This window comes from Heterodontus francisci, chromosome 39 (assembly GCF_036365525.1).
Source record: "Heterodontus francisci isolate sHetFra1 chromosome 39, sHetFra1.hap1, whole genome shotgun sequence".
Lineage (NCBI taxonomy): Eukaryota > Metazoa > Chordata > Chondrichthyes > Heterodontiformes > Heterodontidae > Heterodontus > Heterodontus francisci.
Genome location: NC_090409.1, coordinates 35,627,074 through 35,650,417, shown reverse-complemented (window position 1 = coordinate 35,650,417; position 23,344 = coordinate 35,627,074). Strand labels below are relative to the sequence as shown.

General features: G+C 44.0%; 2 protein-coding genes across 3 annotated transcripts in view; both read right to left on the bottom strand.

Annotated features, from left to right (window-relative positions):
• LOC137352879 (asparagine-rich protein-like) overlaps positions 1-9,973 on the bottom strand; it is a 120,310-nt gene extending 110,337 nt beyond the window's left edge. Inside the window, exon 1 of the mRNA XM_068018730.1 lies at positions 7,870-9,973. Within this exon, the coding sequence (XP_067874831.1) occupies positions 7,870-9,973 (2,104 nt within the window). The remainder of the gene's footprint in view (positions 1-7,869) is intronic.
• Positions 9,974-14,108: 4,135 nt separating this feature from the next.
• The window catches only part of LOC137352724 (basal cell adhesion molecule-like), a 143,923-nt gene continuing 134,687 nt past the window's right edge, over positions 14,109-23,344 (bottom strand). Inside the window, exons 15-16 of one of the 2 annotated variants that reach the window (XM_068018468.1) lie at positions 22,540-22,654; positions 15,976-16,064 (exon numbers count right to left, since the gene is read on the bottom strand). In XM_068018468.1, the coding sequence (XP_067874569.1) occupies positions 16,059-16,064; positions 22,540-22,654 (121 nt within the window). In that variant the 3' untranslated portion in view covers positions 15,976-16,058. Of the gene's footprint in view, positions 16,065-22,539; positions 22,655-23,344 lie in introns of both variants that reach the window. The other variant, XM_068018469.1, reaches the window with a different exon arrangement.

Genomic DNA, 23,344 nt, shown 5'->3' with positions numbered 1-23,344 from the left:
TGACAGTTTGTTGTGTGATTTATATCCATGTTACAGTTTGTTGTGATTTATATCCATGTTACAGTTTGTTGTGTGATTTATATCCATGTGACAGTTTGTTGTGTGATTTATATCCATGTTACAGTTTGTTGTGTGATTTATATCCATGTGACAGTTTGTTGTGTGATTTATATCCATGTTACAGTTTGTTGTGTGATTTATATCCATGTTACAGTTTGTTGTGTGATTTATATCCATGTTACAGTTTGTTGTGTGATTTATATCCATGGTACAGTTTGTTGTGTGATTTATATCGATGGTACAGTTTGTTGTGTGATTTATATCCATGTGACAGTTTGTTGTGATTTATATCCATGTTACAGTTTGTTGTGTGATTTATATCCATGTTACAGTTTGTTGTTGTGATTTATATCCATGTTACAGTTTGTTGTGTGATTTATATCCATGTTACAGTTTGTTGTGTGATTTATATCCATGTTACAGTGTGTTGTGTGATTTATATCCATGTTACAGTTTGTTGTGATTTATATCCATGTGACAGTTTGTTGTGTGATTTTTTGTCCATGTGACAGTTTGTTGTGTGATTTATATCCATGTTACAGTTTGTTGTCTGATTTATATCCATGTTACAGTTTGTTGTTGTGATTTATATCCATGTTACAGTTTGCTGTGTGATTTATATCCATGTTACAGTTTGTTGTGTGATTTATATCCATGTTACAGTTTGCTGTGTGATTTATATCCATGTTACAGTTTGTTGTGTGATTTATATCCATGTTACAGTTTGTTGTTGTGATTTATATCCATGTTACAGTTTGTTGTGTGATTTATATCCATGTTACAGTTTGTTGTTGTGATTTATATCCATGTTACAGTTTGTTGTGTGATTTATATCCATGTGACAGTTTGTTGTGTGATTTATATCCATGTTACAGTTTGTTGTTGTGATTTATATCCATGTTACAGTTTGTTGTGTGATTTATATCCATGTTACAGTTTGTTGTTGTGATTTATATCCATGTTACAGTTTGTTGTGTGATTTATATCCATGTGACAGTTTGTTGTGTGATTTATATCCATGTTACAGTTTGTTGTGTGATTTATATCCATGTTACAGTTTGTTGTTGTGATTTATATCCATGTTACAGTTTGTTGTGTGATTAATATCCATGTTACAGTTTGTTGTGTGATTTATATCCATGTTACAGTTTGTTGTGTGATTTATATCCATGTTACAGTTTGTTGTTGTGATTTATATCCATGTGACAGTTTGTTGTGTGATTTATATCTATGTGACAGTTTGTTGTTGTGATTTATATCCATGTGACAGTTTGTTGTGTGATTAATATCCATGTTACAGTTTGTTGTGTGATTAATATCCATGTTACAGTTTGTTGTGTGATTTATATTCATGTTACAGTTTGTTGTGTGATTTATATCCATGGTACAGTTTGTTGTGTGATTTATATCCATGTGACAGTTTGTTGTGTGATTTATATCCATGTTACAGTTTGTTGTGTGATTTATATCCATGTTACAGTTTGCTGTGTGATTTATATCCATGTGACAGTTTGTTGTTGTGATTTATATCCATGTTACAGTTTGTTGTGTGATTTATATCCATGTGACAGTTTGTTGTGTGATTTATATCCATGTTACAGTTTGTTGTGTGATTTATATCCATGTGACAGTTTGTTGTGTGATTTATATCCATGTTACAGTTTGTTGTGTGATTTATATCCATGTGACAGTTTGTTGTGTGATTTATATCCATGTTACAGTTTGTTGTGTGATTTATATCCATGTGACAGTTTGTTGTGTGATTTATATCCATGTGACATTTTGTTGTTGTGATTTATATCCATGTTACAGTTTGTTGTGTGATTTATATCCATGTTACAGTTTGTTGTGTGATTTATATCCATGTGACAGTTTGTTGTGTGATTTATATCCATGTGACAGTTTGTTGTTGTGATTTATATCCATGTTACAGTTTGTTGTGTGATTTATATCCATGTTACAGTTTGTTGTTGTGATTTATATCCATGTTACAGTTTGTTGTGTGATTTATATCCATGTGACAGTTTGTTGTGTGATTTATATCCATGTTACAGTTTGTTGTGTGATTTATATCCATGTGACAGTTTGTTGTGTGATTTATATCCATGTGACAGTTTGTTGTTGTGATTTATATCCATGTTACAGTTTGTTGTGTGATTTATATCCATGTTACAGTTTGTTGTTGTGATTTATATCCATGTTACAGTTTGTTGTTGTGATTTATATCCATGTTACAGTTTGTTGTTGTGATTTATATCCATGTTACAGTTTGTTGTGTGATTTATATCCATGTTACAGTTTGTTGTTGTGATTTATATCCATGTTACAGTTTGTTGTGTGATTTATATCCATGTGACAGTTTGTTGTGTGATTTATATCCATGTTACAGTTTGCTGTGTGATTTATATCCATGTTACAGTTTGTTGTTGTGATTTATATCCATGTTACAGTTTGTTGTTGTGATTTATATCCATGTTACAGTTTGTTGTGTGATTTATATCCATGTGACAGTTTGTTGTGTGATTTATATCCATGTTACAGTTTGTTGTGTGATTTATATCCATGTTACAGTTTGTTGTGTGATTTATATCCATGTTACAGTTTGTTGTGATTTATATCCATGTGACAGTTTGTTGTTGTGATTTATATCCATGTGACAGTTTGTTGTGTGATTTATATCCATGTTACAGTTTGTTGTGTGATTTATATCCATGTGACAGTTTGTTGTGTGATTTATATCCATGTTACAGTTTGCTGTGTGATTTATATCCATGTGACAGTTTGTTGTTATGATTTATATCCATGTGACAGTTTGTTGTGTGATTAATATCCATGTTACAGTTTGTTGTGTGATTAATATCCATGTTACAGTTTGTTGTGTGATTTATATCCATGTTACAGTTTGTTGTGTGATTTATATCCATGTGACAGTTTGTTGTGTGATTTATATTCATGTTACAGTTTGTTGTGTGATTTATATCCATGTCACAGTTTGTTGTGTGATTTATATCCATGTTACAGTTTGTTGTGTGATTTATATCCATGTTACAGTTTGTTGTGTGATTTATATCCATGTCACAGTTTGTTGTGTGATTTATATCCATGTTACAGTTTGTTGTGTGATTTATATCCATGTTACAGTTTGTTGTGTGATTTATATCCATGTCACAGTTTGTTGTGTGATTTATATCCATGTGACAATTTGTTGTGTGATTTATATCCATGTGACAGTTTGTTGTGTGATTTATATCCATGTGACAGTTTGTTGTGTGAATTATATTCATGTTACAGTTTGTTGTGTGATTTATATCCATGTTACAGTTTGTTGTGTGATTTATATCCATGTGACAGTTTGTTGTGTGATTTATATCCATGTTACAGTTTGTTGTGTGATTTATATTCATGTGACAGTTTGTTGTGATTTATATTCATGTTACAGTTTGCTGTGTGATTTATATCCATGTGACAGTTTGTTGTGTGATTTATATCCATGTTACAGTTTGTTGTGTGATTTATATCCATGTTACAGTTTGTTGTGTGATTTATATCCATGTTACAGTTTGCTGTGTGATTTATATCCATGTGACAGTTTGCTGTGTGATTTATATCCATGTTACAGTTTGTTGTTGTGATTTATATCCATGTTACAGTTTGCTGTGTGATTTATATCCATGTTACAGTTTGTCGTGTGATTTATATCCATGTTACAGTTTGTTGTGTGATTTATATCCATGTTACAGTTTGTTGTGTGATTTATATCCATGTTACAGTTTGTTGTGTGATTTATATCCATGGTACAGTTTGTTGTGTGATTTATATCCATGTTACAGTTTGTTGTGTGATTTATATCCATGTTACAGTTTGTTGTGTGATTTATATCCATGTTACAGTTTGTTGTGATTTATATCCATGTGACAGTTTGTTGTGTGATTTATATCCATGTGACAGTTTGTTGTGTGATTTATATCCATGTTACAGTTTGTTGTGTGATTTATATCCATGTTACAGTTTGTTGTGATTTATATCCATGTGACAGTTTATTGTGTGATTTATATCCATGTGACAGTTTGTTGTGTGATTTATATCCATGTTACAGTTTGTTGTGTGATTTATATCCATGTGACAGTTTGTTGTGTGATTTATATCCATGTTACAGTTTGTTGTGTGATTTATATCCATGTGACAGTTTGTTGTGTGATTTATATCCATGTTACAGTTTGTTGTGTGATTTATATCCATGTTACAGTTTGTTGTTGTGATTTATATCCATGTTACAGTTTGTTGTGTGATTTATATCCATGGTACAGTTTGTTGTGTGATTTATATCCATGTTACAGTTTGTTGTGTGATTTATATCCATGTTACAGTTTGTTGTGTGATTTATATCCATGTTACAGTTTGTTGTGATTTATATCCATGTGACAGTTTGTTGTGTGATTTATATCCATGTTACAGTTTGTTGTGTGATTTATATCCATGTTACAGTTTGCTGTGTGATTTATATCCATGTTACAGTTTGTTGTGTGATTTATATCCATGTGACAGTTTGTTGTGTGATTTATATCCATGTTACAGTTTGTTGTGTGATTTATATCCATGTGACAGTTTGTTGTGTGATTTATATCCATGTTACAGTTTGTTGTGTGATTTATATCCATGTTACAGTTTGTTGTTGTGATTTATATCCATGTGACAGTTTGTTGTGTGATTTATATCCATGTTACAGTTTGTTGTGTGATTTATATCCATGTGACAGTTTGTTGTGTGATTTATATCCATGTTACAGTTTGTTCTGTGATTTATATCCATGTTACAGTTTGTTGTGTGATTTATATCCATGTGACAGTTTGTTGTGTGATTTATATCCATGTTACAGTTTGTTGTGTGATTTATATCCATGTTACAGTTTGTTGTGTGATTTATATCCATGTGACAGTTTGTTGTGTGATTTATATCCATGTTACAGTTTGCTGTGTGATTTATATCCATGTGACAGTTTGTTGTGTGATTTATATCCATGTTACAGTTTGCTGTGTGATTTATATCCATGTTACAGTTTGCTGTGTGATTTATATCCATGTGACAGTTTGTTGTGTGATTTATATCCATGTGACAGTTTGTTGTGTGATTTATATCCATGTTACAGTTTGTTGTTGTGATTTATATCCATGTTACAGTTTGTTGTGTGATTTATATCCATGTGACAGTTTGTTGTGTGATTTATATCCATGTTACAGTTTGTTGTGTGATTTATATCCATGTTACAGTTTGTTGTGGTGATTTATATCCATGTTACAGTTTGTTGTGTGATTTATATCCATGTTACAGTTTGTTGTGTGATTTATATCCATGTTACAGTTTGTTGTGTGATTTATATTCATGTTACAGTTTGTTGTGTGATTTATATCCATGTGACAGTTTGTTGTGTGATTTATATTCATGTTACAGTTTGTTGTGTGATTTATATCCATGTTACAGTTTGTTGTGTGATTTATATTCATGTTACAGTTTGTTGTGTGATTTATATCCATGTTACAGTTTGTTGTGTGATTTATATTCATGTTACAGTTTGTTGTGTGATTTATATCCATGTGACAGTTTGTTGTGTGATTTATATCCATGTTACAGTTTGTTGTGTGATTTATATCCATGTTACAGTTTGTTGTGTGATTTATATCCATGTGACAGTTTGTTGTGTGATTTATATCCATGTTACAGTTTGTTGTTGTGATTTATATCCATGTTACAGTTTGTTGTGTGATTTATATCCATGTGACAGTTTGTTGTGTGATTTATATCCATGTTACAGTTTGTTGTGTGATTTATATCCATGTTACAGTTTGTTGTTGTGATTTATATCCATGTTACAGTTTGTTGTGTGATTTATATCCATGTTACAGTTTGTTGTTGTGATTTATATCCATGTTACAGTTTGTTGTGTGATTTATATCCATGTTACAGTTTGTTGTTGTGATTTATATCCATGTTACAGTTTGTTGTGTGATTTATATCCATGTTACAGTTTGTTGTTGTGATTTATATCCATGTTACAGTTTGTTGTGTGATTTATATCCATGTTACAGTTTGTTGTTGTGATTTATATCCATGTTACAGTTTGTTGTGTGATTTATATCCATGTTACAGTTTGTTGTTGTGATTTATATCCATGTTACAGTTTGTTGTGTGATTAATATCCATGTTACAGTTTGTTGTGTGATTTATATCCATGTTACAGTTTGTTGTGTGATTTCTATCCATGTTACAGTTTGTTGTGTGATTTATATCCATGTTACAGTTTGTTGTGTGATTTATATCCATGTTACAGTTTGTTGTGATTTATATCCATGTTACAGTTTGTTGTGTGATTTATATCCATGTTACAGTTTGTTGTGTGATTAATATCCATGTTACAGTTTGCTGTGTGATTTATATCCATGTTACAGTTTGTTGTGTGATTAATATCCATGTTACAGTTTGTTGTGTGATTTATATCCATGTTACAGTTTGTTGTGTGATTTATATCCATGTTACAGTTTGTTGTGATTTATATCCATGTTACAGTTTGTTGTGTGATTTATATCCATGTTACAGTTTGCTGTGTGATTTATATCCATGTTACAGTGTGTTGTGTGATTTATATCCATGTGACAGTTTGTTATGTGATTTATATCCATGTTACAGTTTGTTGTGTGATTTATATCCATGTTAGTGTGTTGTGTGATTTATATCCATGTTACAGTTTGTTGTGTGATTTATATCCATGTTACAGTGTGTTGTGTGATTTATATCCATGTTACAGTTTGTTGTGTGATTTATATCCATGTTACAGTTTGTTGTGTGATTTATATCCATGTTACAGTGTGTTGTGTGATTTATATCCATGTGACAGTTTGTTGTGTGATTTATATCCATGTGACAGTTTGCTGTGTGATTTATATCCATGTTACAGTTTGTTGTGTGATTTATATCCATGTTACAGTTTGTTGTGTGATTTATATCCATGTTACAGTTTGTTGTGTGATTTATATCCATGGTACAGTTTGTTGTGTGATTTATATCCATGTTAGTTTGTTGTGTGATTTATATCCATGTTACAGTTTGCTGTGTGATTTATATCCATGTTACAGTTTGTTGTGTGATTTATATCCATGTTACAGTTTGTTGTTGTGATTTATATCCATGTTACAGTTTGTTGTGTGATTTATATCCATGTTACAGTTTGTTGTGTGATTTATATCCATGTTACAGTTTGTTGTTGTGATTTATATCCATGTTACAGTTTGTTGTGTGATTTATATCCATGTTACAGTTTGTTGTGTGATTTATATCCATGTTACAGTTTGTTGTTGTGATTTATATCCATGTTACAGTTTGTTGTGTGATTTATATCCATGTTACAGTTTGCTGTGTGATTTATATCCATGTGACAGTTTGTTGTGTGATTTATATCCATGTGACAGTTTGTTGTGTGATTTATATCCATGTGACAGTTTGTTCTGTGATTTATATCAGTGTTCTGGTGCGGGGTGTGATTTATATCCATGTTCTGGTGCGGGGTGTGATTTATATCCGTGTTCTGGTGCGGGGTGTGATTTATATCCGTGTTCTGGTGCGGGGTGTGATTTATATCCGTGTTCTGGTGCGGGGTGTGATTTATATCCATGTTCTGGTGCGGGGTGTGATTTATATCCGTGTTCTGGTGCGGGGTGTGATTTATATCCGTGTTCTGGTGCGGGGTGTGATTTATATCCGTGTTCTGGTGCGGGGTGTGATTTATATCCATGTCACAGTGCGGTGTGTGATTTATACCCATGTTCTGGTGCAGGGTATGATTTATACCCATGTTCTGGTGCAGGGTGTGATTTATATCCATGTTCTGGTGTGTGGTGTGATTTATATCCGTGTTCTGGTGCGGGGTGTGATTTATATCCATGTTCTGGTGTGTGGTGTGATTTATATCCGTGTTCTGGTGCGGGGTGTGATTTATATCCTTGTTCTGGTGCGGGGTGTGATTTATATCCGTGTTCTGGTGCGGGGTGTGATTTATATCCTTGTTCTGGTGCGGGGTGTGATTTATATCCATGTCACAGTGCGGTGTGTGATTTATACCCATGTTCTGGTGCAAGGTATGATTTATACCCATGTTCTGGTGCAGGGTGTGATTTATATCCATGTTCTGGTGTGTGGTGTGATTTATATCCGTGTTCTGGTGCGGGGTGTGATTTATATCCATGTTCTGGTGTGTGGTGTGATTTATATCCGTGTTCTGGTGCGGGGTGTGATTTATATCCATGTTCTGGTGTGTGGTGTGATTTATACCCATGTTCTGGTGCAGGGTGTGATTTATATCCATGTTCTGGTGTGTGGTGTGATTTATATCCGTGTTCTGGTGCGGGGTGTGATTTATATCCATGTTCTGGTGTGTGGTGTGATTTATATCCGTGTTCTGGTGCGGGGTGTGATTTATATCCTTGTTCTGGTGCGGGGTGTGATTTATATCCATGTTCTGGTGTGTGGTGTGATTTATACCCATGTTCTGGTGCAGGGTGTGATTTATATCCATGTTCTGGTGTGTGGTGTGATTTATATCCGTGTTCTGGTGCGGGGTGTGATTTATATCCATGTTCTGGTGTGTGGTGTGATTTATATCCGTGTTCTGGTGCGGGGTGTGATTTATATCCTTGTTCTGGTGCGGGGTGTGATTTATCCCCATGTTCTGGTGCGGGGTGTGATTTATACCCATGTTCTGGTGCGGGGTGTGATTTATATCCGTGTTCTGGTGCGGGGTGTGATTTATATCCATGTTCTGGTGTGTGGTGTGATTTATATCCGTGTTCTGGTGCGGGGTGTGATTTATATCCTTGTTCTGGTGCGGGGTGTGATTTATCCCCATGTTCTGGTGCGGGGTGTGATTTATATCCGTGTTCTGGTGTGTGGTGTGATTTATATCCATGTTCTGGTGCGGGGTGTGATTTATACCCATGTTCTGGTGCGGGGTGTGATTTATACCCATGTTCTGGTGTGTGGTGTGATTTATATCCATGTTCTGGTGCGGGGTGTGATTTATATCCTTGTTCTGGTGCGGGGTGTGATTTATACCCATGTTCTGGTGCGGGGTGTGATTTATATCCATGTTCTGGTGCGGGGTGTGATTTATATCCATGTTCTGGTGCGGGGTGTGATTTATACCCATGTTCTGGTGCGGGGTGTGATTTATATCCGTGTTCTGGTGTGTGGTGTGATTTATATCCGTGTTCTGGTGCGGGGTGTGATTTATATTTGTGTTCTGGTGCGGGGTGTGATTTATACCCATGTTCTGGTGCGGGGTGTGATTTATATCCGTGTTCTGGTGCGGGGTGTGATTTATACCCGTGTTCTGGTGCGGGGTGTGATTTATACCCATGTTCTGGTGCGGGGTGTGATTTATATCCATGTTCTGGTGCGGGGTGTGATTTATACCCGTGTTCTGGTGCGGGGTGTGATTTATACCCATGTTCTGGTGCGGGGTGTGATTTATACCCATGTTCTGGTGCGGGGTGTGATTTATACCCATGTTCTGGTGCGGGGTGTGATTTATACCCATGTTCTGGTGCGAGGTGTGATTTATACCCATGTTCTGGTGCGGGGTGATATTTATATCCTTGTTCTGGTGCGGGGTGTGATTTATACCCGTGTTCTGGTGCGGGGTGTGATTTATACCCATGTTCTGGTGCGGGGTGTGATTTATACCCATGTTCTGGTGCGGGGTGTGATTTATATCTGTGTTCTGGTGCGGGGTGTGATTTATACCCATGTTCTGGTGCGGGGTGTGATTTATATCCTTGTTCTGGTGCGGGGTGTGATTTATATCCATGTTCTGGTGCGGGGTGTGATTTATATCTGTGTTCTGGTGCGGGGTGTGATTTATATCCATGTTCTGTCGCGGAGTGTAATTTATATCCGTGTTACAGTGCGGGGTGTGGATTTATATCCATGTTCTGGTGCGGGGTGTGATTTATATCTGTGTTCTGGTGCGGGGTGTGATTTATATCCATGTTCTGTCGCGGAGTGTAATTTATATCCGTGTTACAGTGCGGGGTGTGGATTTATATCCATGTTACGGTACAGGTGTGATTTATATCCATGTTACTGTGCAGGCGTGATTTCTATCCATGTTACGGTACAGGTGTGATTTATTTCCGTGTCACAGTGCGGGCATGTGATTTATACCCATGTTCTGGGGAGTGGTGTGATTTATATCCGTGGTGCGGTGCGGGGTGTGATTTATATCCATGTTACGGTACAGGTGTGATTTATATCCGTGTCACAGTGCGGGGTGTGATTTATACCCATGTTCTGGTATGTGGTGTGATTTATATCCGTGTTACGGTGTGGGGTGTGTTTCATCCCTGTCTCCTGAATGTCTACGTCTTTGTTCCTTGTCCCCTTGACTGACTCAGTCGTTGTGGAGCCTGTGCTGTGCTCAGGAACCTCTGTCCTTTCCTGCCTTTAATGAGTTTACAAATAGCCCAGTATGTGACACTTAGTCCCAACTGTTCGAGAGATTTCCTTTTTAAGAAGTTCGGCTTGGTCTGACTTAACATTTGATCCTCTTTGCCACCAGCACCACCTCTTCCTGTGCCCTTTTTCTGGCAAGCCCTGCATCTGGCCACTTCATAAATTAATTCCTGTCACAAACGCTCATTGTTCTGCTGTTGTTCTGAGAGAGGCCTCTATATGTGTCACATTGACACGTGGTGCAGTCCTTCAGCCGCACTCCAGACTGGTCCTGGTGATTAACCCCCTTCTCCATTCTGCAACTGTGCCTTTCGACTCCAACTGTGCGTCAAGGGAGGCCGAGAGCCTGTATCTGATGGCAGACCGGTAATTATCCCATTCTGGGCGTGAGAGAGAGGAGCCCATGCGTCACCATGGTGGGGAGATATGATTCTTGTCAGCGACAGCAGGGAGAACTTTGATCCTTTCTGTCTTGGCTCAGTACAGCCCCGGGGCCTCACAGGCCAGAGCCAGCCTTCCAGGCCTCGGGGTGAAAGGTCAGTCTCTGACCCACTGCCTCCGGGAGGGACATCGTACTGTCTCATCCCCAAACTATTCATTTATTCATTATTTTTAAACACTGGTGCCTGTCAATTCGAGTCAACAAACGTTTCGATTACTAAAGTTAGCGTCCTCGCTCCTTCCCATTTCCCACCTTGGTTACCAGTCAGGCTCTTGGCGACAGGCTGGTTTTAGGCGACAGTGTGGGTGCATGTTTTAAATGACAGTCAAACAGCCCATGAGTGACACACACACACGCACATATTTTAAAAAAAGAAAACAAAATCTACACAATAAACATTATATACAAATTAACGCGTCACATTAAACGAAAGGCGAAGGGGGTTTGCTGTGAGGTCGGTGGGGAGAGGGCTCTGAGTCGGTCAAGGGCCATTTTTGTTCAGGCAGGTAGTTTTGGCGCCTCAGGTTTGGCGTGCCGGTCGGGGCCTATTTCTTAGCTGCTTCTCGCGCCCTGCCCTGTCCGATAAAGTTTGTCGGCCAGTGGCGTCTACACCCCGAGCACCAATCGCGTCGGGGATGAGGGACAGGGGGGTGGGGAGCCGGGGTCCACACAAATGAACAGGAGTTTATTAGGTGTATAGGAACACAGGACCAGGGGGAGGCCACTCGGCCCCTCGACTGCGTTCCACCATTCAATCAAATCAAATCAAATCAAATCCCAACTCCATCTCCCCACCTTGGTTCTGTAAACCTTAATCCCCTAACCCAACAAGAAATCGATCAATCAATTTCCAATTGACCGCCCCCCCCCCCCACCCCCGTCGAGCCTCGACAGCTGACTGGGGGAGAGAGTTCCAGATTCCCACTCCCCTTTGTGTGAAGAAATGCTTCCTGACATCACCCTTGAACGGCCTGGCTCCAATTTTAAGGTTCTGCCCCCTTGTTCTGGACTCTCGCCGCCCCCCCCCCCACCCCGACCAGAGGAAATAGCCTCTCCCTATTGACCCTATCGAATCCTTTAATCATCTCGATTAGATCACCCAATAATCTTCTGTATTCACCAACAACAACCCTGCATTTATATAGCATCAGTAATGTAGTACAACATCCCAAAATGTTGGTCGGTCAAAGAGGTCGGTTTTTAAGGGGCGTCTTAAAGGAGGAGAGAGAGAGGTGGAGAGGTTTAGGGAGGGAATTCCAGAGCTTACGGCCCCAGGCAGCTGAAGGCACGGCCGCCAATGGTGGAGCGATGGGAATCGGGGGATGGGCAAGAGGGTGGAATTGGAGGAGCACAGAGATCTCGGAGGGTTGTAGGGGATGGAGGAGGTTACAGAGATAGGGAGGGTTTCAAGGGCTAGAGGAGGTTACAGAGATAGGGAGGGTTGTAGGAGCTGGAAGAGGTTACAGAGATAGGGAGGGTTGGAGGGGCTGAAGGAGGTTACAGAGATAGGAATGGTTGTAGGGGCTGGAGGAGGTTAGAGAGATAGGGAGGGTTGTAGGAGCTGGAAGAGGTTACAGAGATAGGGAGGGTTGGAGGGGCTGGAGGAGGTTACAGAGATAGGGAGGGTTGTAGGGGCTGGAGGAGGTTACAGAGATAGGAATGGTTGTAGGGGCTGGAGGAGGTTACAGAGATAGGGAGGGTTGTAGGAGCTGGAAGAGGTTACAGAGATAGGGAGGGTTGGAGGGGCTGGAGGAGGTTACAGAGATAGGGAGGGTTGTAGGGGCTGGAGGAGGTTACAGAGATAGGAATGGTTGTAGGGGCTGGAGGAGGTTAGAGAGATAGGGAGGGTCGTAGGAGCTGGAGGAGGTTAGAGAGCTAGGAATGGTTGTAGGGGCTGGAGGAGGTTAGAGAGATAGGGAGGGTCGTAGGAGCTGGAGGAGGTTAGAGAGCTAGGAATGGTTGTAGGGGCTGGAGGAGGTTACAGAGATAGGGAGGGTTGTAGGGGCTGGAGGAGGTTTCAGAGATAGGGAGGATTGTAGGGGCTGGAGGAGGTTATAGAGATAGGGAGGATGGGAGGATGCCATGGAGGGATTTGAAAACCAGGATGAGAATTTCTAAAACGGAGATGTTGCCGGACCGGGAGCCTGTGTCGGTCAGCGAGTTTCAGAGGGTGCTGGATGAAGGGGACTCAGTGCGAGTTAGGATGCAGACAGCAAAGGTTTGGATGGCCTCAAGTTGACTGAGGGAGGGGGATGGGAGGGTTCCGAATTCCGAAGAATTCTCACGGCAATACATGCCTAGTCTCCGCATCCTGTCCTCATTATTTAGCCCCAGTATAATTCTTCCGAATCTGTGATTCACCCCTCCTCCGCCAAGGCCGGTTTATCTTCGTTTCTACATTAGCCCCTGTTAGGTACGACGTTCTGACCTCGTGCAACAGCAGATGATTCACTGGGGTCCATAAAGGGAAATACCACCCACCTCGGCCCCAACCAAGGAAAAGGAGAAAAGAGCCACTGGAAGCCCCGGCCGATGCCTTGGGCCTTTGACAGGTGCAGGTCAAGGGTCAAATGGAGAGAGAGAGAGGATGCTCTCATTGAGGGCCTCATGGGTGTCTGGGGGGGGTGCGGGGGAGAAGAGGGCGGAAGGCTAGTTTCAAGAGGCCCAATCAAGAGCCAGTAAACACAAAGCGGCTTTGACCACATCAGGGACGGTTCCAAACAAAATGGCCGTCTTCCCCTCCCCCACCACACCCCACCGTTCCAACCTACCAATCAATCCCGGGGGGTGGCATAACCGAGAGGTGCCCGTAACTGGAGCTGGTTCGCTTCATAACATTTAGGGTCTTTTCCCCCGTTTGTCCGCTCACCAGCTCCTTGTGCAGGGGGAGGGGGCAGTCGCGTCTCCCATTGGCTGGAGGTCAAGGCACTCAACCCAGTAGGAACATGATCGGGGTGGGGTGGGGACACTGCGATCCCAGAAAGTCGAGGCGCATGATGGCGGCGGTTCCTTGGTGTGAGAGTTTTACCCACAATGCACTGTGCCCAGTTGGGCAAGCTCAGTGCGCCAACCTTGACCCAGTTGAGCCCAGACGTTCAGGCGGACTGTGACCTTTTGAGGAGCATTTCTTCTGAATGACCTCTTGGTGAAGGGCTGGGGCGAGTTGTGACAAAATGGCGGGGCTGCTTTCTCTTCCGCATGTCCGGCTCGGGCCTTTGATGTAACCTCCACCCAGGAAGGCCCTTCAGCCTTCCCTCGCCCTGCCGAGGCTTCAAGTCTGATTTCCCAGGTTGGCGACTGGTGATTGGCGGGAGTCGGCAGAATTTGAAGTCAGATTTCATTGGCTGCTTCGCCAACCAACTGGACGCAAGATAGGCCAACAACAAGAGCATGCGGACAAGGTAGATCGATCGGTCCTGGCTTAGGACCTGAGCGATTGACAGAACGATAATGCGAGAACAATGAGTGACCCCAGTGACCTCTCCCCAGGACCTCTGCGCATCATAACCCTTCCCGATTCGGTCAGGCAAGACTGACTTAAGCACAGGGGTCAGAGGGCATGACCTTTTTTGATCAAAACACAGGCAAAACATGAGGAACCAACATGGCAGGCAGATGATATCGTGTCCAATTGCTTTGTGGGGAGAATTTTCCTGATTTTAGTGCCCTTTGGAAAAACAACAAGAAACAGAAGCACTTTAAAAATGTACAGCCATCACTCGTTAACACAAACTCCCAACACGGCAACACAACTCGTGTCTTAACGGGAGGATGTCATCGCACTGAGGGTGGAGTGGATCACCCAACTTCATTGCTCTCCTAATTTATCGAGGGGGGTCAGTTTTGGTAACGGAATGCAAATACTAGTAGCACAAGGGGGGACTCCATCAAACAGGACAGGTACAGCACAGGGGTTAGATACAGAGTAAAGCTCCCTCTACACTGTCCCCATCAAACACTTCCAGGACAGGTACAGTACGGGGGTCAGATACAGAGTAAAGCTCCCTCTACACTGTCCCCATCAAACACTCCCAGGACAGGTACAGTACGGGGGTCAGATACAGAGTAAACTCGATTTACAATGGAGTAGATTTTCAATTGAAACCCAATCTTAATTTCCATGGTCATCAAAAGAAATGGACGGTTGTGATAACGGGTGTTTGGTCTCCAGTGTCATATCGATCCCTCCAAGGGTCAAATTCAAAATGTGCCTTAACCTCCAAAAACACTGCCAGCTGGGGTCTCCAGTGTGACACTCCCACTTCATGCACAAAAATGCCTGATGACTTGCTCCTATTCTATTGTCAATTTAGAGACAAGTCGAGTCTTGACTTTAGGCCTGGCAACTGTTTCGAACTCAATATCCTAAGTTCCCCGTGGAGGGAGGAATGTGTGGTGTCCCCGCCCGCGTGGATGCGAGTGGCAACCAGAGGTCATCACTGTCGTCAATGGCTATTGATGTCCTCACCCCTTCATGGGAATCTCTAACCTCAACCTGCTTGGTGGAGGAGAGGGAGGGGAGGGTAAGGGTTGAGGGAGCTTTGTAGTATAGAGAATTGAGCCGTAACGGGGGAAACAGACACGACGCCTTCCCCGAGCTAGGTAGGCCGAAGCTTTCAACCAATCAGCCTGAGATTTGTTCCAAATGTTTGATCAAATGTTTGATGGAGTCCCTCCTTGTGCTACTAGTATTTGCATTCAGTTACCAAAACTGACCCCCCTCGATAAATTAGGAGAGCAATTTGATCAAAACCCCAGCAACAGGAGAGAGCAGAAGTGCGTGAGGTGGGGAGGGAAAGGTTTGTAGTGACAGGAGACATGTAGGAGCGGAGTTTGTTATAACGAGTTCCGACTGAATTCATTCCGTCTTATATTATATCTGCAATGATGAGAAGTTGACGGTCCAGGCCCTCTTTGTGAAAGAGCAGTGGGAGGGGCTCGGCAATGACTGCGATATTACAGGTTCATTAACAGAATCACCTCTTCTCTTCATCCCACAGTGTCTTCATCTCCATCCTTATCAATCTTCTCTGTGAAACACTGATCTTCATAGCCCAACTTAACGCTGGCATTGGGAGGAGAAAGGAACAGAGACAGAGAGTGACAATCCAGACCACAGTCTAGGCCAGAGTAACCCCAGACCAGAAAAAACCCAGGCCAGAAAAAACCCAGAGTAACCCCAGGCCAGAAAAAACCCAAACCAGAAAAAACCCAGAGTAACCCCAGATCAGAAAAAACCCAAACCAGAAAAAACCCAGAGTAACCCCAGATCAGAAAAAACCCAGAGTAACCCCAGATCAGAAAAAACCCAAACCAGAAAAAACCCAGAGTAACCCCAGACCAGAAAAAACCCAGGCCAGAAAAAACCCAGAGTAACCCCAGACCAGAAAAAACCCAAACCAGAAAAAACCCAGAGTAACCCCAGACCAGAAAAAACCCAAACCAGAAAAAACCCAGAGTAACCCCAGATCAGAAAAACCCCAAACCAGAAAAAACCCAGAGTAACCCCAGACCAGAAAAAACCCCAAACCAGAAAAAACCCAGAGTAACCCCAGATCAGAAAAAACCCCAAACCAGAAAAAACCCAGAGTAACCCCAGACCAGAAAAAACCCCAAACCAGAAAAAACCCAGAGTAACCCCAGATCAGAAAAACCCCAAACCAGAAAAAACCCAGAGTAACCCCAGGCCAGAAAAAACCCAGAGTAACCCCAGATCAGAAAAACCCCAAACCAGAAAAAACCCAGAGTAACCCCAAACCAGAAAAAACCCAGAGTAACCCCAGACCAGAAAAAACCCAAACCAGAAAAAACCCAGAGTAACCCCAGGCCAGAAAAAACCCAGAGTAACCCCAGATCAGAAAAACCCCAAACCAGAAAAAACCCAGAGTAACCCCAGGCCAGAAAAAACCCAGAGTAACCCCAGATCAGAAAAACCCCAAACCAGAAAAAACCCAGAGTAACCCCAGGCCAGAAAAAACCCAGAGTAACCCCAGATCAGAAAAACCCCAAACCAGAAAAAACCCAGAGTAACCCCAGGCCAGAAAAAACCCAGAGTAATCCCAGACCAGAAAAAACCCAGAGTAACCCCAAACCAGAAAAAACCCAGAGTAATCCCAGACCAGAAAAAACCCAGAGCAACCCCAGACCAGAAAAAACCCAGAGTAACCCCAGACCAGAAAAACCCCAGACCAGAAAAAACCCAGAGTAACCCCAGACCAGAAAAACCCCAAACCAGAAAAAACCCAGAGTAATCCCAGACCAGAAAAAACCCAGAGTAACCCCGGACCAGAAAAAATCCAGAGTAACCCCGGACCAGAAAAAACCCAGAGTAACCACGGAGCAGAAAAAACCCAGAGTAACAAAAGAGCAGAAAAAACCCAAAGTAATCCCAGACCAGAAAAAACCCAGAGTAATCCCAGACCAGAAAAAACCCAGAGTAACCCCGGACCAGAAAAAACCCAGAGTAACCACGGAGCAGAAAAAACCCAGAGAAACCACGGAGCAGAAAAAACCCAGAGTAACAACGGAGCAGAAAAAACCCAGAGTAACCACGGAGCAGAAAAAACCCAGAGTAACCACGGAGCAGAAAAAACCCAGAGTAACAAAAGAGCAGAAAAAACCCAAAGTAACCCCAGACCAGAAAAAACCCAGAGTAACCCCAGACCAGAAAAAACCCAGAGTAACCCCAGACCAGAAAAAACCCAGAGCAATCCCAGACCAGAAAAAACCCAGAGTAACCCCAGACCAGAAAAAACCCAGAGTAACCACGGAGCAGAAAAAACCCAGAGTAACCACGGAGCAGAAAAAACACAGAGTAACCACGGAGCAGAAAAAACCCAGAGTAACAACGGAGCAGAAAAAACCCAGAGTAACAACGGAGCAGAAAAAACCCAGAGTAACAAAAGAGCAGAAAAAACCCAGAGCAATCCCAGACCAGAAAAAACCCAAAGTAACCCCAGACCAGAAAAAACCCAGAGCAATCCCAGACCAGAAAAAACCCAGAGCAACCCCAGACCAGAAAAAACCCAGAGTAACCCCAGACCAGAAAAACCCCAAAGTAACCCCAGACCAGAAAAAACCCAGAGCAATCCCAGACCAGAAAAAACCCAGAGTAACCCCAGACCAGAAAAAACCCAACGTAGCCCCAGACCAGAAAAAACCCAGAGCAATCCCAGACCAGAAAAAACCCAGAGCAATCCCAGACCAGAAAAAACCCAAAGTAACCCCAGACCAGAAAAAACCCAGAGTAACCCCAGACCAGAAAAAACCCAGAGTAACCCCAGACCAGAAAAAACCCAAAGTAACCCCAGACCAGAAAAAACCCAGAGCAATCCCAGACCAGAAAAAATCCAGAGTAACCCCAGACCAGAAAAAACCCAGAGCAATCCCAGACCAGAAAAAACCCAGAGTAACCCCAGACCAGAAAAAACCCAGAGTAACCCCAGACCAGAAAAAACCCAGAGCAATCCCAGACCAGAAAAAACCCAGAGTAACCCCAGACCAGAAAAAACCCAGAGTAACCCCAGACGAGAAAAAACCCAGAGTAACCCCAGACCAGAAAAAACCCAAAGTAACCCCAGACCAGAAAAAACCCAGAGTAATCCCAGACCAGAAAAAAACCAGAGTAACCCCAGACCAGAAAAAACCCAGAGTAACCCCAGACCAGAAAAAACCCAGAGTAATCTCAGACCAGAAAAAACCCAGAGTAACCCCAGACCAGAAAAAACCCAGAGAAATCCCAGACCAGAAAAAACCCAGAGTAACCCCAGACCAGAAAAAACCCAGAGTAATCTCAGACCAGAAAAAACCCAAACCAGAAAAAACCCAGAGTAACCCCAGGCCAGAAAAAACCCAGAGTAACAACGGAGCAGAAAAAACCCAGAGTAACAAAAGAGAAGAAAAAACCCAGAGTAACCCCAGACCTGAAAAAACCCAGAGTAATCCCAGACCAGAAAATACCCAGAGTAACCACAGACCTGAAAAAACCCAGAGTAATCCCAGACCAGAAAATACCCAGAGTAACCACAGACCAGAAAAAACCCAGAGTAACCCTAGACCAGAAAAAACGCAGAGTAACCCCAGCCAAAAAAAATCCAGAGTAACCCCAGACCAGAAAGATCCAGAGTAACCGCAGACCAGAGTAACGCCAGAGTAATCGCAGACCAGAGTAATCGCAGACCAGAGTATCCCCAGACCAGAGTAACCGCAGACCAGAGTAACCGCAGACCAGAGTAACCGCAGACCAAAGTAACCCAGAGAAACCCCAGACCACAGTAACCCAGAGTAACCCCAGACCAGAGTAATGCAGAGTAACCCCAGGCCAGAGTAATCCCAGGCCAGAGTAACCCGGAGTAACCCCAGGCCCGAGTGACCCAGTCCAAAGTTACCCCAGACCAGAGTAACCCAGACCAGAATAATCCAGAGTAACCCCAGACCAGAGTAATTGCAGACCAGAGTAACCCCAGACCAGTAACCCAGAGTAATCCCAGGTCAGAATAATCCCAGACCAGAGTAGCCCCTGGACAGAGTAACCCCAGACCAGAGTGACCACAGACGAGAGTAATCGCAGACGAGAGTAACCGCAGACGAGAGTAACCGCAGACAAGAGTAACCGCAGACAAGAGTAACCGCAGACGAGAGTAACCGCAGACGAGAGTAACCGCAGACCAGAGTCACCCCAGACCACAGTAACCCAAGACAACAGTAACCCAGAGTAACCCCGACTTGAGTAACTCCAGACCAGAGTAACCCAAGACAACAGTAACCCAGAGTAACTCCAGACCAGAGTAACTCCAGACCAGAGTAACTGCAGACCAGAGTAACCCCAGACCAGAGTAACCCAGAGTAACCCCAGACCGGAGTAACTCCAGACCAGAGTAATCCCAGAGTATTCACAGACCAAGTAATCACAGACCAGAGTAACCCCAGACCAGAATAACCCAGAGTAATCACAGACCAAGTAATCACAGACCAGAGGAATCCCAGAGTAATCACAGACCAGAGTAACTCCAGATCAGAGTAATCCAGAGTAATCACAGACCAGGGTAACCCCAGACCAGAGTAATCACAGACCAGGGTAACCCCAGACCAGGGTAACCCCAGACCAGAGTAACCCCAGACCAGAGTAATCCCAGAGTATTCACAGACCAAGTAATCACAGACCAGAGTAACCCCAGACCAGAATAACCCAGAGTAATCACAGACCAAGTAATCACAGACCAGAGTAATCCCAGAGTAATCACAGACCAGAGTAACTCCAGATCAGAGTAATCCAGAGTAATCAAAGACCGAGTAATCACAGGCCAGGGTAATCCCAGACCAGGTTAACCCCAGACCAGAGTAATCCCAGGCCAGAGTAACCGCAGATCATAAAAACAAGAAATGCTGGAAATACTCAGCAGGTCTGGCAGCATCTGTGGATAGAGAAGCAGAGTTCCCACACTATCTCTGTAACCTCCTCCAGCCCCTACATCCCAACCAATCTCTGTAACCTCATCCAGCCCCTACAACACTCACGATCTCTGTAACCTCCTCCAGTCCCTACAACCCTCCCCATCTCTGTAACCTCCTCCAGCCCCTACAACCCTCCCTATCTCTGTAACCTCCTCCAGTCCCTACAACCCTCCCCATCTCTGTAACCTCCTCCAGTCCCTACAACCCTCCCCATCTCTGTAACCTCCTCCAGCCCCTACAACCCTCCCTATCTCTGTAACCTCCTTCAGCCCCGACTACCCTCCCTATCTCTGTAACCTCCTCCAGCCCCTACAACCCTCCTGTTCTCTGTAACCTCCTCCAGCCCCTACATCCCTCTCGATCTCTGTAACCTCATCCAGCCCCTACAACCCTCCCTATCTCTGTAACCTCCTCCAGCCCCTACAACCCTCCCTATCTCTGTAACCTCCTACAGCCCCTACTACCCTCCCCATCTCTGTAACCTCCTACAGCCCCTACTACCCTAACCATCTCTGTAACCTCCTCCAGCCCCGACAACCCTCCCTATCTCTGTAACCTCCTCCAGCCCCTACTACCCTCCCTATCTCTGTAACCTCCTCCAGCCCCTACAACCCTCCCTATCTCTGTAACCTCCTCCAGTCCCTACAACCCACCCCATCTCTGCAACCTCCTCCAGACCCTACTACCCTCCCTATCTCTGCAACCTCCTCCAGCCCCGACAACCCTCCCTTTCTCTGTAACCTCCTCCAGTCCCTACAACCCTCCCTATCTCTGTAACCTCCTCCAGCTCCTGAAACCTTCCCTATCTCTGTAACCTCCTCCAGTCCCTACAACCCACCCCATCTCTGCAACCTCCTCCAGACCCTACTACCCTCCCCATCTCTGCAACCTCCTCCAGCCCCGACAACCCTCCCTTTCTCTGTAACCTCCTCCAGTCCCTACAACCCTCCCTATCTCTGTAACCTCCTCCAGCTCCTGAAACCCTCCCTATCTCTGTAACCTCCTCCAGCCCCTACTACCCTCCCTATCTCTGTAACCTCCTCCAGTCCCTACAACCCACCCCATCTCTGCAACCTCCTCCAGCCCCTACTCCCCTCCCTATCTCTGTAACTTCCTCCAGTCCCGACAACCCACCCCATCTCTGCAACCTCCTCCAGCCCCGACAACCCTCCCTACCTCTGTAACCTCCTCCAGCCCCTACATTCCTCCGAGATCTCTATGCTCCTCCAATTCTACCCTCTTGCCCATCCCCCGATTCCCATCGCTCCACCATTGGCAGCCGTGCCTTCAGCTGCCTGGGGCCCTAAGTTCTGGAATTCCCTCCCTAAACCTCGCCGCCTCTCTCTCTCCTCCTTTAAGACGCTCCTTCACAAACCGACCTCTTGGCCTGAATTTTTGGTCGCCTGTCACTAATATCTCCTTATGTGTCTCGGTGACAGATTCTGTTCGGTAATCACTCGTGAGAAGCACCTTGGGAGATTTTACCACATCAAATGCTGCTATATAAATGCAAATTGCTGTTGCTGGAATCTTCCTTTACAATGAGCAGCATAGCAAGGGCAGCCTTGAAATATGTGGCCACCCAGTGGTGCTTTACCCATAAGGCTTTGCACACAACGGGCCTAGCAGATCTTTGTGAGCCTGCAGGCGTTCATCAGACAAACTGAACCCTCCGATCCCTGCAATAGATTGGCCCACCTCCGTCACTCTTCCATCTCCTCCAAGCAACAGTCAGCTCCGACCCTCTGGTTGCCTACCTGGGCCTGCTTGTCACGTGACAAGATGGTGGCCTCCCCACTCCCGTGTTTCATGCGAAAGCCCAGGGCACTGCCTCAATCTGGGCCCTCAGCTGTGACCTTCCCCCCTCGCTTCTCGGATGGAGGGGGCTCCCTGAGGATACTTGCTCTGGAGCGAAGGCTTGCTCCCTGTTGGAACGTGGATGGCTCCAAACCGTTCTCAGTGGAGAGGAACAGCGTGAAGGGTTCGGACAATCGCAGACGCCCAGTGGCTTCGATTGCACGGAAGGTTCCTGGCGCACGGGGTTGGGGGTGCCCTGGCACCCAGGCCTGGTTGTCACGGTAACTTACCCTGTTGCCAACGGGCCTCTTGTCTCCATTCAACCCCAGCAGCCCAGAGGTCTCAGGCGATTGGCCCGTCTTCATCTCCACTACAATGTCATCGTTTTTGACCTCTGTGTGAACTCTGGAAAAGGGAAAGAGGCACGGGGATTGGTCAGAATCCTTCCTCCCCTCCCCCGCCGATCTCGCATCCTTACCATACCACTGTGACAATCCAGTGGGAGTGCCTCCTGCTCATGACTTGGTTTACTGTTCCCAACTTCCAAACTGAGGGACTCCTCCCATCCCTCAGACATTCCCTTATCAAAATCCCTGGACGTCCTTTTAGTTCGGTTGCATCTCTGGTCAGTTCAGTTCTGGATATACTGTCTGTGGCGGCAGGGTGCAGCGCAGATTCACCAGAATGATCCCGGGACTGAAAGGGTGAAATGACGAGGACTGGTTGCACAGCTTGGGTTCCCTCGAGTGTAGAAGATTAAGGGGGGGAATCTAATCGAGGGGTTTGAGATGATTAAAGGATTCGATAGGGTTGGGGAGAGAGAAACTATTTCCTCTGGTCGGGGTAGGAGTGCAGAGCAAGGGGGCAGAACTTTAAAATTGGAGCCAGGCCGTTCAGGGGTGATGTCAGGAAGGGGAGTGGGAATCTGGAACTCTCTCCCCCAAAAAGCTGTCGAGGCTGGAGTGGTGGGGGGCAGGGGGTGGGGGCGGTGTCAATTGGAAATTTCCAAACTGAGATTGATAGATTTTTGTTGGGTCAGGGGATTAAGGGTTACGGAACCAAGGTGGGGAGTTAGAGTTACGTTGCAGATCAGCT